Source organism: Eucyclogobius newberryi, unplaced genomic scaffold (genome assembly GCF_026437365.1).
Source record: "Eucyclogobius newberryi isolate DKJ021-1_F unplaced genomic scaffold, fEucNew1.0.hap1 SCAF_4, whole genome shotgun sequence".
Taxonomy (NCBI): Eukaryota; Metazoa; Chordata; class Actinopteri; order Gobiiformes; family Gobiidae; genus Eucyclogobius; species Eucyclogobius newberryi.
Genome location: NW_027316056.1, coordinates 38,213,026 through 38,233,807, shown reverse-complemented (window position 1 = coordinate 38,233,807; position 20,782 = coordinate 38,213,026). Strand labels below are relative to the sequence as shown.

Here is a 20,782-nt window from a genome sequence, read left to right as displayed (position 1 = left end):
AGCCGTTCCTCCAGATCACCCTTCTTCAGGTGTCACTAGTGATGTCCACGTGGGCGTTGAAGTCCCCCAGTAAAACGAGTCCCTGGTTGGTGCTCTGTCCTCACAGGGACCCCAAGAAGACCAGGTACTCATCACTGCTGTTTGACCTGAGCTGTGGGGCCTTAAGCTGGCCCCCATCAGCCCCCTGTGTAAGTGGGTTTGAGGCCCTCATCGACCGTCCTTCACCCTCGGGGCAGTGCCAAAACGGCCCAATTCACAGTTGTCAATATTAAACTAAAAAACAAATCTGTAGTTTTGTTTTATTTGCAGTTAATTCTGAATCCTGAATCAGACAGTCCCAGTTCCTCTACACGTCCTGGATTAATAAACAATTTTTTCCACACTTTTGCCTTAATCGCAGCTGAAGCATGTGCTGTAGCAGCTTCAGTTTTAGCCTCATTTAAACTCTCACTCCACAGTGTTACAGTTTGTACAGTCCATGCGCCCTCTGCTGGTAACATGCCTGATTTAAATCAGAGTTAGTTTTACCTGTTGCGTGGAAAACAGCACAAACAGTAGTTCAAATGAGGCTAAAACAGTTGATCAGGATGATGAGGATTATGATGGTGATGATGAAGATGATGATGATGAGGATGATGATGATGATGAGGATGATGAAGATGATGATGATGAGGATGATGATGATGAGAATGATGAAGATGATGATGATGATGAGGAGGATGATGAGGATGATGAAGATGATGAGGATGATGATGATGATGATGATGATGAAGATGATGGTGATGATAAAGATGATGAGGATGAGGATGAAGATGATGATGATGAGGAGGAGGATGATGATGAAGATGATGGTGATGATGAAGATGAGGATGATGAGGATGAGGATGATGATGATGATGAGGATGATGAAGATGATGATGATGAGGATGATGAAGATGATGAGGATGAGGATGATGATGATGAGAATGATGATGATGATGATGATGATGAGGATGATGATGAGGAGGATGATGATGAGGATGATGAAGATTATGAGGATGATGATGAGGATGATGATGAAGATGATGATGATGATGAAGATTATGAGGATGATGATGAGGATGATGGTGATGATAAAGATGATGATGAGGATGATGAAGATGATGAGGATGATGAGGAAGATTATGAGGATGATGAAGATAATGGTGATGATAAAGATGATGAGGATGATGATGATGAGGATGATGATGAGGATGATGATGATGATGAAGATTATGAGGATGATGGTGATGATAAAGATGATGATGAGGATGATGAAGATGATGAGGATGATGATGAAGATTATGAGGGTGATGATGAGGATGATGATGATGAGGATGAGGATGATGATGGTGATGATGATGAGGATGATGAAGATGATGGTGATGATAAATATGATGATGATGATGAAGATTATGAGGATGATGGTGATGATAAAGATGATGATGAGGATGATGAAGATGATGAGGATGATGATGATGATGATGAAGATTATGAGGATGATGATGAAGATGATGAAGATTATGAGGATGATGATGAGGATGATGAGGATGATGAAGATTATGAGGATGATGATGAGGATGATGGTGATGATAAAGATGATGATGAGGATAATGAAGATGATGAGGATGATGATGATGATGAAGATTATGAGGATGATGATGAAGATGATGAAGATTATGAGGATGATGATGAGGATGATGAGGATGATGAAGATTATGAGGATGATGATGAGGATGATGGTGATGATAAAGATGATGATGAGGATAATGAAGATGATGATGATGAGGATGATGATGAGGATGATGAAGATTATGAGGGATGATGAGGATGAGGATGATGATGAAGATGATGGTGATGATAAATATGATGATGAGGATGATGAAGATGATGAGGATGATGAGGATGAAGATTATGGTGATGATAAAGATGATGATGAGGATGATGAAGATGATGAGGATGATGATGATGATGAGGAGGATGAAGATGATGGTGATGATAAAGATGATGATGAGGATGATGAAGATGATGAGGATGATGATGATGATGATGATGATGATGAGGAGGATGAAGATGATGGTGATGATAAAGATGATGATGATGATGATGATGAAGATGATGGTGATGATAAAGATGATGAGGATGAGGATGAAGATGATGATGATGAGGAGGAGGATGATGATGAAGATGATGGTGATGATGAAGATGAGGATGATGGGGATGATGTTGTATAATTTAAGCAGTAGAAACAGTGACCTGGGCCAAAGTGGCCCGCGGCACACAAAAGGGCCGTGAAGGACAAATACAGAGGGACACATAAATGACATGTTTGCCCTTTTTCGAGAGACAAATCTGAGACTTTGAATCTTGACGTGACACCGCGCTCACCCCGCGCGCCCACTCCGCGCGCTCACTCGCGCAGAGACGCGTGCGCGGCAGGATTTGGTGAAGCGGCACAGGTGATGCCACACGACGACGCGCTCCATCCCAGTGTTGTCCTGTCGCGGATCTGAGGCGCGTTCAGCCAGTGAGCGGCAGAGGCGCGCGGCAGAGGCGCACGGACGCGGACTTTTTGTGGCGCGTGGAAGTTCGTTGTTGGTGATTGACGCATCCGCGCGCTCCTCCTTTTGACGCACGTTGTCAGAGGCACGGGAGGATGAAGTCACACTCTCGAGCCCTCTCCATCACACCGCGTCCTCCAGTCACAGAGGAGCTCGCGCGGGGCCCATATGTTTAATTAAACAGTCTGATGTGTAAGTACCTCGAGCCAGTGGCGCGTGGGCGGCCGGCTGCGCGCTAAACACCGCGCTCCACTCCAAGCTCCGCGCGCACTGCCTCCTTTTCAACTTCTGTTACGCGCGAGGCGGAGAGGAGCGAGGAAAGGAGAGAGGAGCGAGGAGAGGAGCGAGGAGAGAGGGAGCATGTATGTGTGCGTGTGCGTGTGCACCGTGCGCGCGCCCCGTGTTTTGATGTGATTTGTGACGGAATCCCCTTCTTCAGTCTCCAAGAAGCGGCGAGCGGTGCGGAGCGTCAGCAGCGGCGCGCGGCAGGAGCAGCAGGAGGACGACGAGGAGGCGGAAGAGGAGGCGGAAGCGGCACCGCGCGGACCCGTCCACGGGCTCTCACTGCGGAACGCCGCGGGAGTCTCCACAGCAGCAGCGCGTCTCGTGGACCGCACATTCTCCAGCTTTCGCTCAGTGACGCGCGGAGACGCTCCCGCCGCTACGGAATATAACGCGAGCGGCGGTGCCAAGGCGGCAGACAGGTGGATGTACCGCACGGGCTTTTGATGGATTCTGCTTCAGGGACGTTGTGATTGGGCACCGCATGGAGTAACGGGCTGCGATGTCACTCCACCTGGCCGCCAGGAGACATGTGTCACGGGAATGGGGTGAGTGCGCCGCGCGTTTGCTCCAAAAGTCGCGTGGAACGAGCCGCTGCCTTTTTTCAGGTCGACTTTGCGCGGCTCAAAGTGGAGCAGCGCGTCGCAACCTGCTGCATGCCCCACATAACGCACCGGAGCCGCACCGGAGCCGCACCGGAGCCGCATGACGGGGTGACGGGCGCCACAGGAGGGTCTGACAGGAGCAGGAGGGTCTGACAGGAGCAGGAGGGTCTGACAGGAGCAGGAGGGTCTGACAGGAGCAGGAGGGGCTGACAGGAGCAGGAGGGGCTGACAGGAGCAGGAGGGGCTGACAGGGGGCTCCTACAGGGGGCTCTCACCGCTCCAATATACCCCTCACGCACGCGCACGCACGCAGGTGTCTTTCGCACTGTTCCAGGTGGTCGTGTGCGTGCGCGTGCGTGTTTGCGCGTGTGTGCGCGTGCGTGCATGTATGCGCGCGCGCCAGGGCACTTCAGCCAATATTCAACTGTTTATGATGATGTCCCCAAATATAGCAGCGCTGATGCTGCTGCCCACGAGCCGCTCGAAATAAGCTTTATGTAAGACACAAGTGAGAACCGGGACGGAACCAGAACTAAACCAGGACTAAACCAGAACTAAACCAGAGCTAAACCAGGACTAAACCAGAGCTAAACCAGGACTAAACCAGAACTAAACCAGAACTAAACCAGGACTAAACCAGAACTAAACCAGAGCTAAACCAGGACTAAACCAGAACTAAACCAGGACTAAACCAGGACTAAACCAGAACTAAACCAGAACTAAACCAGAACTAAACCAGGTCTAAACCAGAACTAAACCAGGACTAAACCAGAACTAACCCAGAACTAAACCAGGTCTAAACCAGAACTAAACCAGGTCTAAACCAGAACTAAACCTGAGAGAGAAAAAGGGAATTTGGCAAGGACAAGTTCAAGGACTAAAAGACGGGGGGGACTAAACCAGGACTAAACCAGGACTAAACCAGAACTAAACCAGGACTAAACCAGGACTAAACCAGGACTAAACCAGAACTAAACCAGAACTAAACCAGGAATAAACCAGAACTAAACCAGGACTAAACCAGAACTAACCCAGAACTAAACCAGGTCTAAACCAGAACTAAACCAGGTCTAAACCAGAACTAAACCTGAGAGAGAAAAAGGGAATTTGGCAAGGACAAGTTCAAGGACTAAAAGACGGGGGGGACTAAACCAGGACTAAACCAGGACTAAACCAGAACTAAACCAGAACTAAACCAGGACTAAACCAGAACTAAACCAGGACTAAACCAGGTCTAAACCAGAACTACCCCAGGTCTAAACCAGAACTAAACCTGAGAGAGAAAAAGGGAATTTGACAAGGACAAGTTCAAGGACTAAAAGACGGGGGGGACAAAACCAGGACTAAACCAGGACTAAACCAGGACTAAACCAGGGGCTTCAGGGGCCCGTGTAAGGACTTCAGGGGCCCGTGTAAGGACTTCAGGGGCCCGGGTAAGAACTTCAGGGGCCCGGGTAAGGACTTCAGGGGCCCGGGTAAGGACTTCTGGGGCCCGGGTAAGAACATCAGGGGCCCTGTAAGGACTTCTGGGGCCCGGGTAAGGACTTCAGGGGCCCGTGTAAGGACTTCAGGGGTGCGTGTAAGGACTTCAGGGGCCCGGGTAAGGACTTCAGGGGCCCGGGTAAGGACTTCAGGGGCCCAGGTAAGGACTTAAGGGGCCCGTGTAAGGACTTCAGGGGCCCGTGTAAGGACTTCAGGGGCCCGTGTAAGGACTTCAGGGGCCCGTGTAAGGACTTCAGGGGCCTGGGTAAGGACTTCAGGGGCCCGGGTAAGGACTTCAGGGGCCCGTGTAAGGACTTCAGGGGCCCGGGTAAGGACTTCAGGGGCCCGGGTAAGGACTTCAGGGGCCCGTGTAAGGACTTCAGGGGCCTGGGTAAGGACTTCAGAGGCCTGTGTAAGAACATCAGGGGCCCAGTGAGGACTTCAGGGGCCCGTGTAAGGACCTCAGGGGCCCGTGTAAGAACATCAGGGGCCCGTGTAAGAACATCAGGGGCCCAGTAAGGACTTCAGGGGCCCGTGTAAGGACTTCAGGGGCTCGGTAAGGACCTCAGGGGCCCGGTAAATCCCATGCTGTAGTTTTGGTCTTATCTTGATTGTTTTAATGGATTTTTGGACTTTGCAAACTCTAAAACATCTAAAAAAACAAAAAACAGGATTTCTTTCATCAATAATACGTTTTATTCGTAAATATTCTCGATCTAGAAGCGTGCGTCATCACATTTCAACCTTTTATTTGGTCAAAATGTATTTAAACTCGATGTACAACAGAAAAACTCTGTTAAAAATATATGTTAAATAATGTACATTCATTTAAAAGATATATTACATTTCCAGTGCAATAATCACCATTCTGACTTAATGTACATTTATTTAATATTTCATCAAATGCAAGTCCAGTGCTTAGAATAATGACTGTAATTATCGTGTTGTGGTATTTTTTATAAATGAATTAATCCTGGAGTAAAAGCATTTATTTAAAAACGTCCCAAATCATAAGGTTAGTTTCATTTATTGATAATTACAGTTTAAATTTTAACATTAAGAGCACAAACACATCCATTTACACCACTATAACTCCATTTATATTAATTACTGTTCATTTTATAATAATTACCCTGCACAAAAAGCACCTGCAAAGAGTTAATTCATCAATTTAAGAGTTGGAATATAAATGAAATAGTTACTAAACCTCAATCATTGTTATTAATGAATTAAGTCGTTGTTCATGCTTTATTAAAGGTATTAACAATGTATTTATGATCAACTCAAACAGAAGAACTCTTCAGACAAACAACATTATAGCCACATTATCTTAGCAAAACACTCCCACTCTTTGCCATTGGCCAGTTTAAAGCGCCCCCTACAGGCCGCACCGCTCACTGAGCGCCCCCTGCAGGCCGCACCGCTTACTGAGCGCCCCCTGCAGGCCACATCGCTCACTGAGCGCCCCCTGCAGACCGCACCGCTCACTGAGCGCCCCCTGCAGGCCGCACCGCTTACTGAGCGCCCCCTGCAGGCCGCATCGCTCACTGAGCGCCCCCTGCAGGCCGCACCGCTTACTGAGCGCCCCCTGCAGGCCGCATCGCTCACTGAGCGCCCCCTGCAGGCCGCACCGCTTACTGAGCGCCCCCTGCAGGCCGCACCGCTCACTGAGCGCCCCCTGCAGGCCGCACCGCTTACTGAGCGCCCCCTCTAGGCCGCATCGCTCACTGAGCGCCCCCTGCAGGCCGCACCACTCACTGAGCGCCCCCTGCAGGCCGCACCACTCACTGAGCGCCCCCTGCAGGCCCCACCACTCACTGAGCGCCCCCTGCAGGCCGCACCACTCACTGAGCGCCCCCTGCAGGCCGCACCGCTCACTGAGCGCCCCCTGCAGGCCGCACCGCTTACTGAGCGCCCCCTGCAGGCCACATCGCTCACTGAGCGCCCCCCGCAGGCCGCAACGCTCACTGAGCGCCCCCCGCAGGCCGCAACGCTCACTGAGCGCCCCCCGCAGGCCGCACCGCTTACTGAGCGCCCCCTGCAGGCCACATCGCTCACTGAGCGCCCCCCGCAGGCCGCACCACTCACTGAGCGCCCCCCGCAGGCCGCACCACTCACTGAGCGCCCCCCGCAGGCCGCACCACTCACTGAGCGCCCCCCGCAGGCCGCAGCGCCCCCCGCAGGCCGCACCACTCACTGAGCGCCCCCCGCAGGCCGCACCACTCACTGAGCGCCCCCCGCAGGCCGCACCACTCACTGAGCGCCCCCCGCAGGCCGCACCACTCACTGAGCGCCCCCCGCAGGCCGCAGCGCCCCCCGCAGGCCGCACCACTCACTGAGCGCCCCCTGCAGGCCGCACCACTCACTGAGCGCCCCCTGCAGGCCGCACCACTCACTGAGCGCCCCCTACAGGCCGCACCACTCACTGAGCGCCCCCTGCAGGCCGCACCACTCACTGAGTGCCCCCTGCAGGCCGCACCACTCACTGAGCGCCCCCTGCAGGCCGCACCACTCACTGAACTAAAATACAGTTCAGATAAATATATTTTTAATTTGGCTAAAAATTATCATCATCACAGAAAAGCAAATTTTTTAGGTTTATAATTTCACTTCCTGTTTGTAATTAATGACATCACAGTTGGAAATTACCCAGCAAACACTGGGCCAAAACTCATCTAATGTCACATTTTTTAAATTTGACGAATACAAATATATGAGAGCGACTTTATTTTGTTGAATTCATGTTTAGAATCATAAACGTTGTATTTTCGTGCAAATTCTGCATAAAACTTTGACTGGAACGAGTGAACGTGGTGTGATGTCACTTCCTGTCCCTGGTGTGATGTCACTTCCTGTCCCTGGTGTGATGTCACTTCCTGTCCCTGGTGTGATGTCACTTCCTGTCCCTGGTGTGATGTCACTTCCTGTACCTGGTGTGATGTCACTTCCTGTCCCTGGTGTGATGTCACTTCCTGTCCCTGGTGTGATGTCACTTCCTGTACCTGGTGTGATGTCACTTCCTGTCCTTGGTGTGATGTCACTTCCTGTCCCTAGTGTGATGTCACTTCCTGTCCCTGGTGTTGCCACTTCCTGTCCCTGGTGTGATGTCACTTCCTGTCCCTGGTGTGATGTCACTTCCTGTCCATGGTGTGATGTCACTTCCTGTCCTTGGTGTGATGTCACTTCCTGTCCCTGGTGTGATATCACTTCCTGTCCCTGGTGTTGCCACTTCCTGTCCCTGGTGTGATGTCACTTCCTGTCCCTGGTGTGACGTCACTTCCTGTCCCTGGTGTGATATCACTTCCTGTCCATGGTGTGTTGCCACTTCCTGTCCCTGGTGTGATGTCACTTCCTGTCCCTGGTGTGATATCACTTCCTGTCCCTGGTGTTGCCACTTCCTGTCCCTGGTGTGATGTGACTTCCTGTCCCTGGTGTGATGTCACTTCCTGTCCCTGGTGTGATGTGACTTCCTGTCCCTGGTGTGATGTCACTTCCTGTCCCTGGTGTGATGTCACTCCGTCCCTGGTGTGATGTCACTTCCTGTCATTTTCTACACATTTTTGAATGTTTTCTCCACAAATACCTGCTCGATTGGTGTAAAACTATACTTTATAAGTACAACAGGTATAAATACACCAAATAAAGTCAAAATTAGAACATGGTAAAATCCTGTCACGGGCCCTTTAACTCTCATATGAACGATTGTTCTGTCGCTGTTAAATACTGCGATTTCCAAACTGCTGTGATATCATTGAATGTACTTTTTTGACACATTATTTCAGATTAAAATCAAATAAGTTCAAGTTTTGATGTGTCTGTCAAATTCTGTCAAAATAAAAGCTGAATCGAGACAAAAAAGCGAGATCAAAGACTGAAAAAGGAAAAGTCGTGGATAAAAATGTGACTTTTTACATCGTTTTCACTTTTAAACCTGCACATTTCTGTCAGACGGAGAACTCTGGTGTTATTGTGGTGTGTTTAGATTGTTTTTGCAATATCGACAGCTTTAACATGAACTTTATTATCAGGTAAATGATCTGACGCTGAAGTATTGATGTGATTTATGATTCATGTTTGATGCATTCGGGTCAAAGAGGAAAAGACTTCTTCGAGGTGGCAACATGAATTCTGATGATATGCAATATTTGAATGTCAAGTTTATTGATGATGAATAAAATGACAAAACGAGATGTTGTGATGTGATATTTCTGCACTTTTGTGATTCATTCGACCGACATTTCGCTTTGTTTTATGAGTAAACTTCAACAAAGACATTTAAAGACTTGTTTGACCACATTTCCATTGGCTGGACGTAATATCGTTAAGTTAGCTTCCTTTGTTGCTTAATTCTAGAACCACAAAAACCATATCATCTCTCAGCTTTAGACCCCCGCACCCTGTGAGGCGGGGGCCCGTCCCTTGGGGCCCCTCTTCTCCTCGGCCCCTGCTCTTTCCCCCTTCTCTTAAATAAACATGTGTCTCTCTCTCTCTCGCAGAAGCAATCTGACGACGGCGGCCACGTTTGGACTATCCGTGTGAGGGGGGGGCACCATGTCAGGAGCCCCTGCGGCCCCCCCGACGCCCCCAGCACTGGCCCTGCTCGTCGGCATTCAGTGCACGGAAGCACGATCCCCGCCAGTGCCAGTGCCAGCGCCGGTGCCAGGCTGCTGCTGCTGGTGACACCAAAGGTAAGGGCGGCGCACGTGTGTTGTACCAGCGGCGGGCGCCAGGGGGCGCTGCGGTCACGCTTTCTGACCAAAGGCTGGTTTTTGGTCGACATGAGCCTGAGGCCGTCACGATGGATCTGTCTGTTTGTAGTTTGTAGTGGGATTTTTCACAGGGTTTGACTGAGGTCTAAACCAGGTCTAAATCAGGTCTAAACCAGGTCTAAACCAGGACTAAACCAGGTCTAAACCAGGTCTAAACCAGGACTAAACCAGGTCTAAACCAGGACTAAACCAAGTCTAAACCAGGACTAAACCAGGTCTAAACCAGGACTAAACCAGAACTAAACCAAGACTAAACCAGGTCTAAACCAGGACTAAACCAGGTCTAAACCAGGACTAAACCAGGTCTAAACCAGGACTAAACCAGGACTAAACCAGGTCTAAATCTAGGACTAAACCAGGACTAAACCAGGTCTAAACCAGGACTAAACCAGGTCTAAACCAGGTCTAAACCAGGACTAAACCAGGACTAAACCAGGTCTAAACCAGGTCCAAACCAGGACTAAACCAGGACTAAACCAGGTCTAAACCAGGTCTAAACCAGGACTAAACCAGGTCTAAACCAGGTCTAAACCAGGTCTAAACCAGGTCTAAACCAGGACTAAACCAGGTCTAAACCAGGTCTAAACCAGGACTAAACCAGGTCTAAACCAGGACTAAACCAGGTCTAAACCAGGACTAAACCAGAACTAAACCAAGACTAAACCAGGTCTAAACCAGGACTAAACCAAGACTAAACCAGGTCTAAACCAGGACTAAACCAGGTCTAAACCAGGACTAAACCAGGTCTAAACCAGGACTAAACCAGGACTAAACCAGGTCTAAATCTAGGACTAAACCAGGACTAAACCAGGTCTAAACCAGGACTAAACCAGGTCTAAACCAGGTCTAAACCAGGACTAAACCAGGACTAAACCAGGTCTAAACCAGGTCCAAACCAGGACTAAACCAGGACTAAACCAGGTCTAAACCAGGTCTAAACCAGGGCTAACCAGGACTAAACCAGGACTAAACCAGGTCTAAACCAGGCTAAAACAGGACCAAAGCAGGTCTAAACTAGGACTAAACCTGGACTAAACCAGGACCAAAGCAGGTCTAAACCAGGTTTAAACCAGGTCTAAACCAGATCTAAACCAGGACTAAACTAGAACCAAACCAGGTCTAAGGTCTAAATTGGATCTCACAGATCAGGGCTCTACCAGAAGACAAGGTCAAAAAAAGAACTTGACTAGGACTGAACCAAGATCAAACCAGGGCTAATCAAATATCCAACCAAGACGGAATGAGGACTAAACCAAGACCAAACTGGGACTGAACCAGATGAAGTCCACTTTGTTGTTACTCTTTTTGGTGACGTAGGATCGATCTTTTGAATAATTTTTGCTTATTGAAAATGTGTATCGTCATTGGAATATATCGTAAGGATTTGAACGTGGTTTCAAGTAGGGCTGTGTTCAAAATATCGATACGGGGATATATATCGTCACGGACTCCGCATCGATACACGTATCGATACTGAGTCACAATATCGATATTTTTTTTTAATTTTGGTGGCCCGTAGGCTTTAAACGAGGTGGAATAGTACTTTTGATCATGTGTTTGTGCTGCTCCTCACCGAGGTGAGAAGGAGCTGTGGATCTGAAGATGATCTGTGCAGAAGATGATCTGTGCAGAAGATGATCTGTGCAGAAGATGATCTGTGCAGAAGATGCTGCTGCAGAAGATGATCTGTGCAGAAGATGCTGCTGCAGAAGATGATCTGTGCAGAAGATGATCTGTGCAGAAGATGATCTGTGCAGAAGATGATCTGTGCAGAAGATGCTGCTGCAGAAGATGATCTGTGCAGAAGATGATCTGTGCAGAAGATGATCTGTGCAGAAGATGATCTGTGCAGAAGATGCTGCTGCAGAAGATGATCTGTGCAGAAGATGCTGCTGCAGCAGGTTCAGAACATGACAATTGTTTGGCAAAAAACATTAAATACTTTAATAGAATGTGTTCCTTATATTTCTACTTGGATCAGTTGGTTGGATGTATGAAGTTATTAGAGCAGAATGGATTTATAAATAAGTGCTTTTTTCAAAAAAGTATCGGGATACGTATCGTAATGAGGGAATTGTATCGGAATATACAAGTATCAGGATACGTATGGTATTGCGAGGGTCTTGGCAATACCCAGCCCTAGTTTCAAGGTCGTTTCCGTTGACCCTCTGCGTTTGTAAAGCTCCAGACTTTCCAAACGGCTCTTTCGTGCAGTCACATATGAGAAAGAATAACGCCGGTTCTCAAACATTTCACAGCGTGTACTACCGAAGCACGTACTCTGCCTTCCGAGTACCACGTGGATTCAAAGACAGGTCTAAAACAGGACGTTCCGAGAGTCGAGCGAAGAGAGTTCTAACGCAGACAAAGCTTTTTTCCGTTCGGTGTGCGGAGACACGAACCCTAAGACATTGCGGTTGTGTGCGCGTTCCCGAGAGTCATGTTCCTCTGATGACGTTGGCTAAAGGGGGAAGAAAGTGTGGGTTTAAATGACCATAAACCTCGTGCATCACCTGAAGCACCGCAGTTTGAGAAACACTGGGCTATAAGAAGAAAAGCTACAAAAAAATCTGTAAATTTTGCACTTAATTTTAAAGACTGTTCAGTTTTTTTTTGTGCCACAACCGAGACATTTACTGGCTCATTTTTGGCTCCTTTTTGGCACATTTTTGGCACATAACAACAGAGCAAAAACCAGGGCAAAGGGTAGAAAATATTGAGAGTGATTCAGGCTCGTGTCTCTTGCAGATCTGGCCCAGCGAACCCAGAGAACTTTGTGTTTTTCTGTGATGTTCTTTCTTCATCCACCACTTCAATCGCACGAGTTTGACGTCCCGGATACAGTCGCACCCGTAATAACGTCGGGTTCTCCAGAATCGCTCCGACATGCCTTTGACTACTTTGTGACGTCACAGATGGAGCTCTGAGATCTCCTGCGCTGTCCAAGTCCACGGATCATCAACCCAAAGCCATTCTGAGCATTTCTGCCGACAAATCACGCCCATTTCAACTCAGCGCTAGCATTAGCACGTCAAGGGGGAAGCTAGGTTAGCGTTTCTCACCTTTGCGTTCTTTTTGTTCCTTTATTTCTCTTCTTCGATCAATCAAAAAGGCAAAAAAAGCAGAAATGACGTGTAGCGATAGTCATTGTACTCTGCTGCCAGGAGGTGGAGCTCAAACGCAATTCCTGACGTGCGAAATGACGCAGAAAATGTGTCTTTTAAACGTTGTTAACCCCACCCAGTTATTCGTAAATCCTTATGTGGAATCCTTGTTTTGATGTCGCCGTTGAAAAGTGTTTGAAAAGTGTTTTGTCCCGTGAAAAAGGGAGAAACATCTTAACATCATTGGGGGAGGGGCATTGTTCATACAAGCCCCACCCCCTGGCACCGCCCCCTTGCTGCCGGTTCCGTGGAGTCTTAATTAAAAGACCCGCGGGGGGCTCTTTAAGAAGCCCGGCGAGCCCGAGGACGCAGCCCGTATAGTACTCGTGCGTTGCAATGTATTTTCAGATTCGGAGGCATCGCCATGGCAACAGTTACAGCTCAGACACTGCTTTTAGGGGACGGTGTTGGGAATGTGCGAGTGTGCCCAAAATTTTATCCGTTGGTGAGTAGTAAGTAGTAAAAGAGATTAAACATGAAATATACTTTGAAATCTACAAAGGAAATACTGTGACCAAGACTGTTTCTGCACCCGAAGATGAATTATGATTATAAAGGCAAAACTGAAGCTATAATACTGCGGGAATTATTATTATTATTATTATTATGGAGGTTAAAATCAATCAATAAATACTTCAAAAACATTTGGTTGCATATCTGTGCTTCTTTCTTCTCTCAAACGTCACATTCATCGTCGTGAATATCGATAATCGTGATTATTCAGGTCACAATATCAGCGTAAGAACTAAAATCTAATTAGGCTGAGCAAAATAATATGTCTGATTGCCGTAACCCGACCGACCCGGTATAAAACTAGCCGACTGAAAAAAAAAATCTGAATTTTGTCAAAATGACGCCAAATTCTTTTATTTTTCTAATGTTTCGCTCACCGATCGTTCTTTCCAAAAGCGCTGTGTAGAATAATTTTATAGCTGTTAAACCTATCTTTCATCCCAAGGGACAAATAATGCATTACACGACACATATGCGTTAATGTTTTCATTCCTCCATATGTTTCTGTGTTAAACAGACCATGTCCGAAATGCCCTCTCAGCCTGTGGTTACCCCGCTTGGGCTCTCAACAGAGTGAAGAGAACCAAGAAGCAGGACAAAAGGGAAACTGAACAGAGAAGGAAGGGTGTTTCTATCCCTTATGTGTCTGGCCTGTCGGAAAAACTGCAGAGAATTTTTAGACAACACGAAGTCCCTGTTTATTTTAAACCAGGAAACACTTTAAGACAAAAACTGGTTCACCCTAAGGACAAGTTGCCGACTCAAAAACAGAGCAATGTAGTTTATTCGATCCAATGCAGTGAAGAAAGCTGTAAAGAACGTTACATAGGTGAGACGAAACAGCCTCTACACAAGAGGCTTTATCAGCACAGAAGAAATACAAGTCCAGGACCTCAGAGTGCCGTGCATCTCCATCTTGAAGCCTCTAATCACTCGTTTGAAGACGGTGAGGTGAAGGTTTTAAGCAGGGAGAAAAGATGGTTTGAAAGAGGAGTCAAGGAAGCTATTTTTGTTAAAAAAGAAAGACCTTCTTTAAACAGAAATGGAGGGCTAAGGTTCAATCTCCCTGGTATCTATAATGGTATACTGAACCCCTGGAAAGGTAGAGGACCAGGACCAGGACATTTAGATGCTAATCAGGTACTCAGGGTGGTTGAGCCAGGGTCTCACAAAGACAAAGAGGTTTCTAATAGCCCGTTAAAATTCTGAATAGGTTAGCTCGGTAGATACAAGGGGGGAGTTTCTGTTGAAACAAACAACTCTTTCTACTTCAGGAAGGCTCCTCCCAATGGGCGGGTCTTACCACAGAACAGTATTAATATCGGAGTTCTCGATCTAAATTCTTTTATTGACAATGACTCTTGGATGAGAGTCGAAACGTCTATTTTTTCAAACTGAGTCCAGATAACTACAACTGAAGCTTTTTCTACTATGGAACACGCCTGGACGAATGAGGGATTACACCGACATACTGCATAAGTGTATCATAGTACTGCATAAGTGTATCATAGTACTGCATAAGTCTATCATAGTACTGCATAAGTGTATTATAGTACTACATAAGTGTATCATAGTACTGCATAAGTGTATCATAGTACTGCATAAGTGTATCATAGTAGTGCATAAGTGTATTACAGTACTGCATAAGTGTATCATAGTACTGCATAAGTGTATCATAGTACTGCATAAGTGTATCATAGTACTGCATAAGTGTATTATAGTACTACATAAGTGTATCATAGTACTGCATACGTGTATCATAGTACTGCATAAGTGTATTATAGTACTGCATAAGTGTATCATAGTACTGCATAAGTGTATCATAGTACTGCATAAGTGTATTACAGTACTGCATAAGTGTATTACAGTACTGCATAAGTGTATTTGAACTTTTAGTGCTGAATGTCTTTGCCAGTTATAAGTCCGTGTAAAGTCATGTAAAAGTACTTGTACTTCCCGTGACACGGTTCCCGTAGAAACATATTCAGTATTTTCATAACATTTGTGAAACATAATCCGAGAACGATCAGAATGACATTTTCTGTTTAACTGTAGTTTTTAACGGTGGAGTTTACGCAGGACGACTGGTGTCACAGAGAAGCCGTTACCTCCGCACTCGCCCTGGGACCCGGCCGCTCACAGTCACTCGTGCAGCGCCGCTATAAATAGCTCCTCCGTTCAAATCACATTTTCACTTCTGCGCGGCGCTCGCCCTGTCACTCCTGCTTCTGCTTTTAGTAGTTTGAGAGATCATCATCCAACGCACTCACCAAGTCTCCGCCGCCACACGAAGTCTCCGCCGCCGCACAAAGTCTCCGCCACCGCACGAAGTCTCCATCACCGCACGAAGTCTCCATCACCGCACGAAGTCTCCGCCGCCGCACGAAGTCTCCGCCACGGCACGAAGTCTCCGCCACGGCACAAAGTCTCCGCCACCGCACTAAGTCTCCGCCGCCGCACAAAGTCTCCGCCACCGCACGAAGTCTCCATCACCGCACGAAGTCTCCATCACCGCACGAAGTCTCCGTCGCCGCATGAAGTCTCCGCCGCCGCATGGCCAAAACCGAACACGCTAAAACGGAACACGCAAGAACGGAACAAGCAAAAATGGAACACGCTAAAACGGAACAAGATAGAATGAAACACGCTAGAACAGAACACGCTAAAACGGAACACGCTTAAACGGAACACGCAAAAACAGAACAAGAAAGAACGGAACACGATAGAACGGAACACGCTAAACCGGAACACGCAAAAATGGAACACACTAGAATGGAACATGCTAAAACGGAACATGCTAAAATGGAACACGCTAGAACGGAACAAGATAGAACGAAACAAGATAGAACAGAACACGCCAAAACGGAACACGCTAAAACAGAACACGCTAGAACGAAACACGCTAAAACGGAACATGGCAAACGGAACATGCTAAAACCGAACACGCCAAAACGGAACACGCTAGAACCGCTCCACGCTGCCACTTTGTTTGAGCAGTTTAAGGCTTTAAGCACAAATTAGCTTCAAAGGTCGTTTTAAAGGACACATATTCTGCACCTTTACTTCAGCATCTCACGCTTTAGAAAATGTTTCTGGAAAAGCGGCGGTGAAATCTTTACTTTTCTGTCATTCTCGCGCTCTGTCATGTGACTGTTCCTCGAGTTTGTGACAGATTTAAAAAGTTCTTCACATTAAGGTCTATTTTTTGGACGATAGATTGAATTAAAAATACTTGATTTTGCTTCTAAAACTCTCACAATTAAATCTTTTTTTGGTTCTTACGATTATATTGTGACCTGAATGATCACGATAATCGATGGACCTTATCATGGTGACATCCCAAGCAACCAGTTATTTGTGTGTAGCATGTAGTGTGTAGTGTGTAGCGTGTAGCGTGTAGCATGTAGCGTGTAGTGTGTGCTCTTTAGTGTAAATGGTAAATGGTCACATTTATATAGCGCTTTTCTACCGTCACGGAACTCAACGCGCTTTACATCAAGGAACCAAGATGTAGATTATGGTGTGGACCATAATCTATCCATGATCACTCTCAGTCTAGTCATGTCGAGTCCAGTCGTGTCCAGTCGTGTCCAGTTGAGTCCAGTTGTGTCCAGGTTGAGTCCAGTCGTGTCCAGTCGTGTCCAGTTGAGTCCAGTCGTGTCCAGTCGAGTCCAGTTGTGTCCAGTCGTGTCCAGTTGAGTCCAGTCGTGTCCAGTCGTGTCCAGTTGTGTCCAGTCTGGTCGAGTCCGGTTGTGTCCGGTTGAGCTCTTGTGCTCATTGGACTGTTTGTCTGGTGGGTTTGGGGTCCACCACCTGCTCGTCTCCATGGAGATGGATCAGTTTAATGCCATAGTTTGACTTTAAAACCCGGCTTCATAAGAAAAAAACAATATGATTTTGGACCTTTTGGGGCGGAATTTATTCATGTAAAAATGTTGTAATGCTTTAAAGTTAGATTCCTTATTAAACTGTATCACTTTATAAGGCGTTAATAAGCACGAGCAATTTGTCTATAAGCAGTTTGCATTTATCACCATGTTATTGAAAATAGTTTATTAAGCAGCTTTTTAATGCGCCTACGAACAATGACATGGTTTATTAACTCACACACGTTTGTAAATGGCTTATTAACATTTATAAGGTGTAATAAGCCATCTATAAACAAACAACTAGTGCCTTATAACTAGTTTATTAAGGAACCTTAATTTAAATCCTTACTCAGATTTTTCCAAACCGTAAATAAATATATATATTCTGACTTTTCAAGACAGTGACCCAAAGACGTTTCCGCGCGTCTTATCTCGACGAGTGCATCGGGAGTGCTCAGCCGCCGCTCAGCCGCCGCTCAGCCGCCGCGGCTGAAATAATGCATTTCCCTGACTGCTTATCTCAGAGAGCCTGCCAGACACGGAACGCCGAGGCAAATGTGTTTGTGTTTAATCGAGGAATCTCTCTCAGAAATGCTTCATGTTTTCGCAAAAAAAACGCCTGAAAACGCACAACTGATTGGAGTTTGCGGTGCCAGGATGTTCGCGTTGAGTAATCCCCTTATCACAGGTGGATTTTGGTTACAGTTTGTGATTTGTCTGAGGAATTTAACATGTTATTTGTGCATTAGACACATCTGGGAATTAGGAGAGGCAGCTAGTGGGAGGAGTCTATTATTACACTACAAAAAGCATCTTTTAATCAGGTTTTAATGCGGTTCCCTCGTCAAAAACAGACCTGGAGTTGTGTTTCGTTTCAGTTTCTGAGTGATGCTGCAGGCGTGATCAGCCTCAAAAACGCCCTGTCCCACCTGGTGATGTCATAACGTGGACTTAATGAGGAGACGTGATCGGCCTCAAAAACGCCCTGTCCCACCTAGTGATGTCATAACGTGGACTTAACGAGGAGACGTGATCAGCCTCAAAAACGCCCTGTCCCACCTGGTGATGTCATAACGTGGACTTAACGAGGAGACGGCTGTTTATACCTCCATCCCCAAAGCGACGCCGAATAACGATATAGATCCGTCAAACCCACAATAATGTATATTTGTATAATGAATGTTTCCTTGCGTGTTTTGCGAAGAGAAGTGGCTGAACCAATCACGTGTCAGGAAAAGCGCATTGGAAAGACACCGCTGACATCATAACTGACATACGCACGATGGAAGAAATAACTTGAAAACAAGAAAACCTCCTGCGTGATCTAAACGAGCACGTCGGGTCAAAAAAGACAAAACAGATTATATTTTCAGAAATGGTTATTTACCCCGAGTATCTTTGTTTGACTCGGCAACACAGTGTTTTTAGGCTTTTTTGTTTTTTTTGAGTTCTTATTGTCGCTGCCGTGTTGGTATTTCTTTGTTTATACAGCAGGATTTTGATCGTGTAAATTTGCAGCGCGGCTAGTGCTAACACGATGCTAACAAACACACGGTACACACTTGTGGGACTGTGGTGGTTGCCCTCGTCTCCCAGGGCAACCGTGGCTTTGGTCGTATGTTGCCGCCCTCCTCGCCCCAGACACTGACCGACATGTGATCTGTGCGGCCGAAACCATCGTTGACATTGAAATGACCTTGTGTATCGTTCTTGTCCTTTAAACTTGCTCTTGTACCTTTTACTTTGATCATGTTTTAGAACTTAAGATAACGTCTGTTTTGAAAAGCACACATTACTTTCTGTCAGTCAGGATTTGGTGTTAAGACTTCCTCTACTGGCGGCGGAGGGAATTACCACAGGCAAATAAACGAAAGCTAGCTTGCCCTCTTGCCATCTGCAGGTTTAGTGTCAGAAGCTCAGTGAAACAGTGAGTCAATCAGAGTGAATCACTTGGAACATGAAGTTGTTGAAGGGTTTGGGCTCTAAATCCACCCGTGCCGTCCTTTATTTGCGCCGGTCTGAGAACTCGCTTACCTCAGTGTCCAGGACCTTTCTGAGGTGTCGTTTTGTTCCTGTTTGACTTCATTATCTCCGCGCGTGTCCGTTAGCAGTCTGTTAGCAGCTTGTTTGCTTACTGCTTCACATTGGCCTTTCCCAATTCCCCCAATGCCACTTCTGATTGGCTGCTGTCCTGCTGTGGGAGGGGCATGCGTGTGTAGTGGTGAAAACCATCTTCCATACTTCCATTTATGGTTTACTTGTGACAAAAGCTTTATGTTATCTGTAGGAAAGTGTTTCACGCAGGGCTGGTTACCATGTAACTTGAGAGAGGATGTTGCCGAGGGTGAAGCAGCGGCGGGAAGTGGCAAAAGTTTGTTTTATTATGTATGTTTTTTGTTGTGTGAAATGTAACTTACCATTTTTTTATTCTTGTTTAATTTTTACATATATAATAATAATAATAATAATAATAATAATAATAATAATAATAATATACATTTTCCGTCATAATAAAAGCTTTGACCGGCCGACGAATCAAAACGATAATAACTGCAGATGTTTTCTCCTGATTTACGTTTAATGCCTTTGTAATTACAAGTTTCCAGGCAGCCCGTCATTATTACCGTATTTTCCGGACTATAAGTCGCATCTTTTTTCAGTTTTGGCCTGGGTGCGACTTATACTTATATTTATACCTATGTAATTATACACCGGAGCGACTTATTATATACGGCCCGAGATGATTAAATCACTGGAAATATATGTAAAATATTTTCACTTGGCTTTAAAACCATATATATCTGGGACGTAGAACTCCCGCACACAGTAGATGGATACGTGGTGTAACTTTAATCCAGTCGATTGCACGGCTTTGAACGCTGCGCAAAAGAGAAAAGTAACAATCAATAATCGATGAGACAGAGCTTTGAGTGACGCGGGAAAGTAGGACACGGCAGCACTTTGAGCGGATCGATAATCATGAGCCGGGCGATTTGCTTGGCGACGGCGGAGGCCCGCGTTCCCCGTCGATGCGGTCAAGCCGGCGACTTTGGAGGAGATTCCGCGGCTTTGCAGAGCCGGATGAAGTGTAAATTCCATCGGGAAGACACTCTATCCTCCTCGTTTTCTCCTCTTGAGCCTGCGGGAATGTGAACGTTCTTTCTCATTTCAATCTCCGGCTCCTTGACTTAAATACCACTCCAGAGCGACAACGTTGTCGTTCGGATCTCGCTCCCAAAAAGTAAATTGCGCACGATATGTTGCCTCGAGGACATTCTCTTCCAGCGGCTTTCCCTAAATCCGATTCGATCCCTCGTTCTCGGCGCTCATTGGGATCAGCGTTATGTCATCGGGCCTGTCGTCCTTGCGTAGCGGCGGCGGCGCTCCACCCGCGAGCGACGCATCGTGCCGGAGAATCTGAGCACCATTTAGCATCCGCGATGACACACGCCGAGCACGTTTCTATTTAAACAATTGAGCGATGCGGGGATTGTGCGGCGGAGACGTGCGTTCAGTGGC

At 46.7% G+C, this 20,782-nt stretch overlaps 1 protein-coding gene across 1 annotated transcript in view; it reads left to right on the top strand.

Annotated features, from left to right (window-relative positions):
• Nucleotides 1-2,935: 2,935 nt before the first annotated feature.
• Nucleotides 2,936-20,782, top strand: part of LOC140377369 (glutamate receptor ionotropic, NMDA 2A-like) — a 427,148-nt gene continuing 409,301 nt past the window's right edge. The window contains exons 1-2 of the mRNA XM_072462756.1: nt 2,936-3,409; nt 9,445-9,636. Of these exons, the coding sequence (XP_072318857.1) occupies nt 3,392-3,409; nt 9,445-9,636 (210 nt within the window). The 5' untranslated portion in view covers nt 2,936-3,391. The remainder of the gene's footprint in view (nt 3,410-9,444; nt 9,637-20,782) is intronic.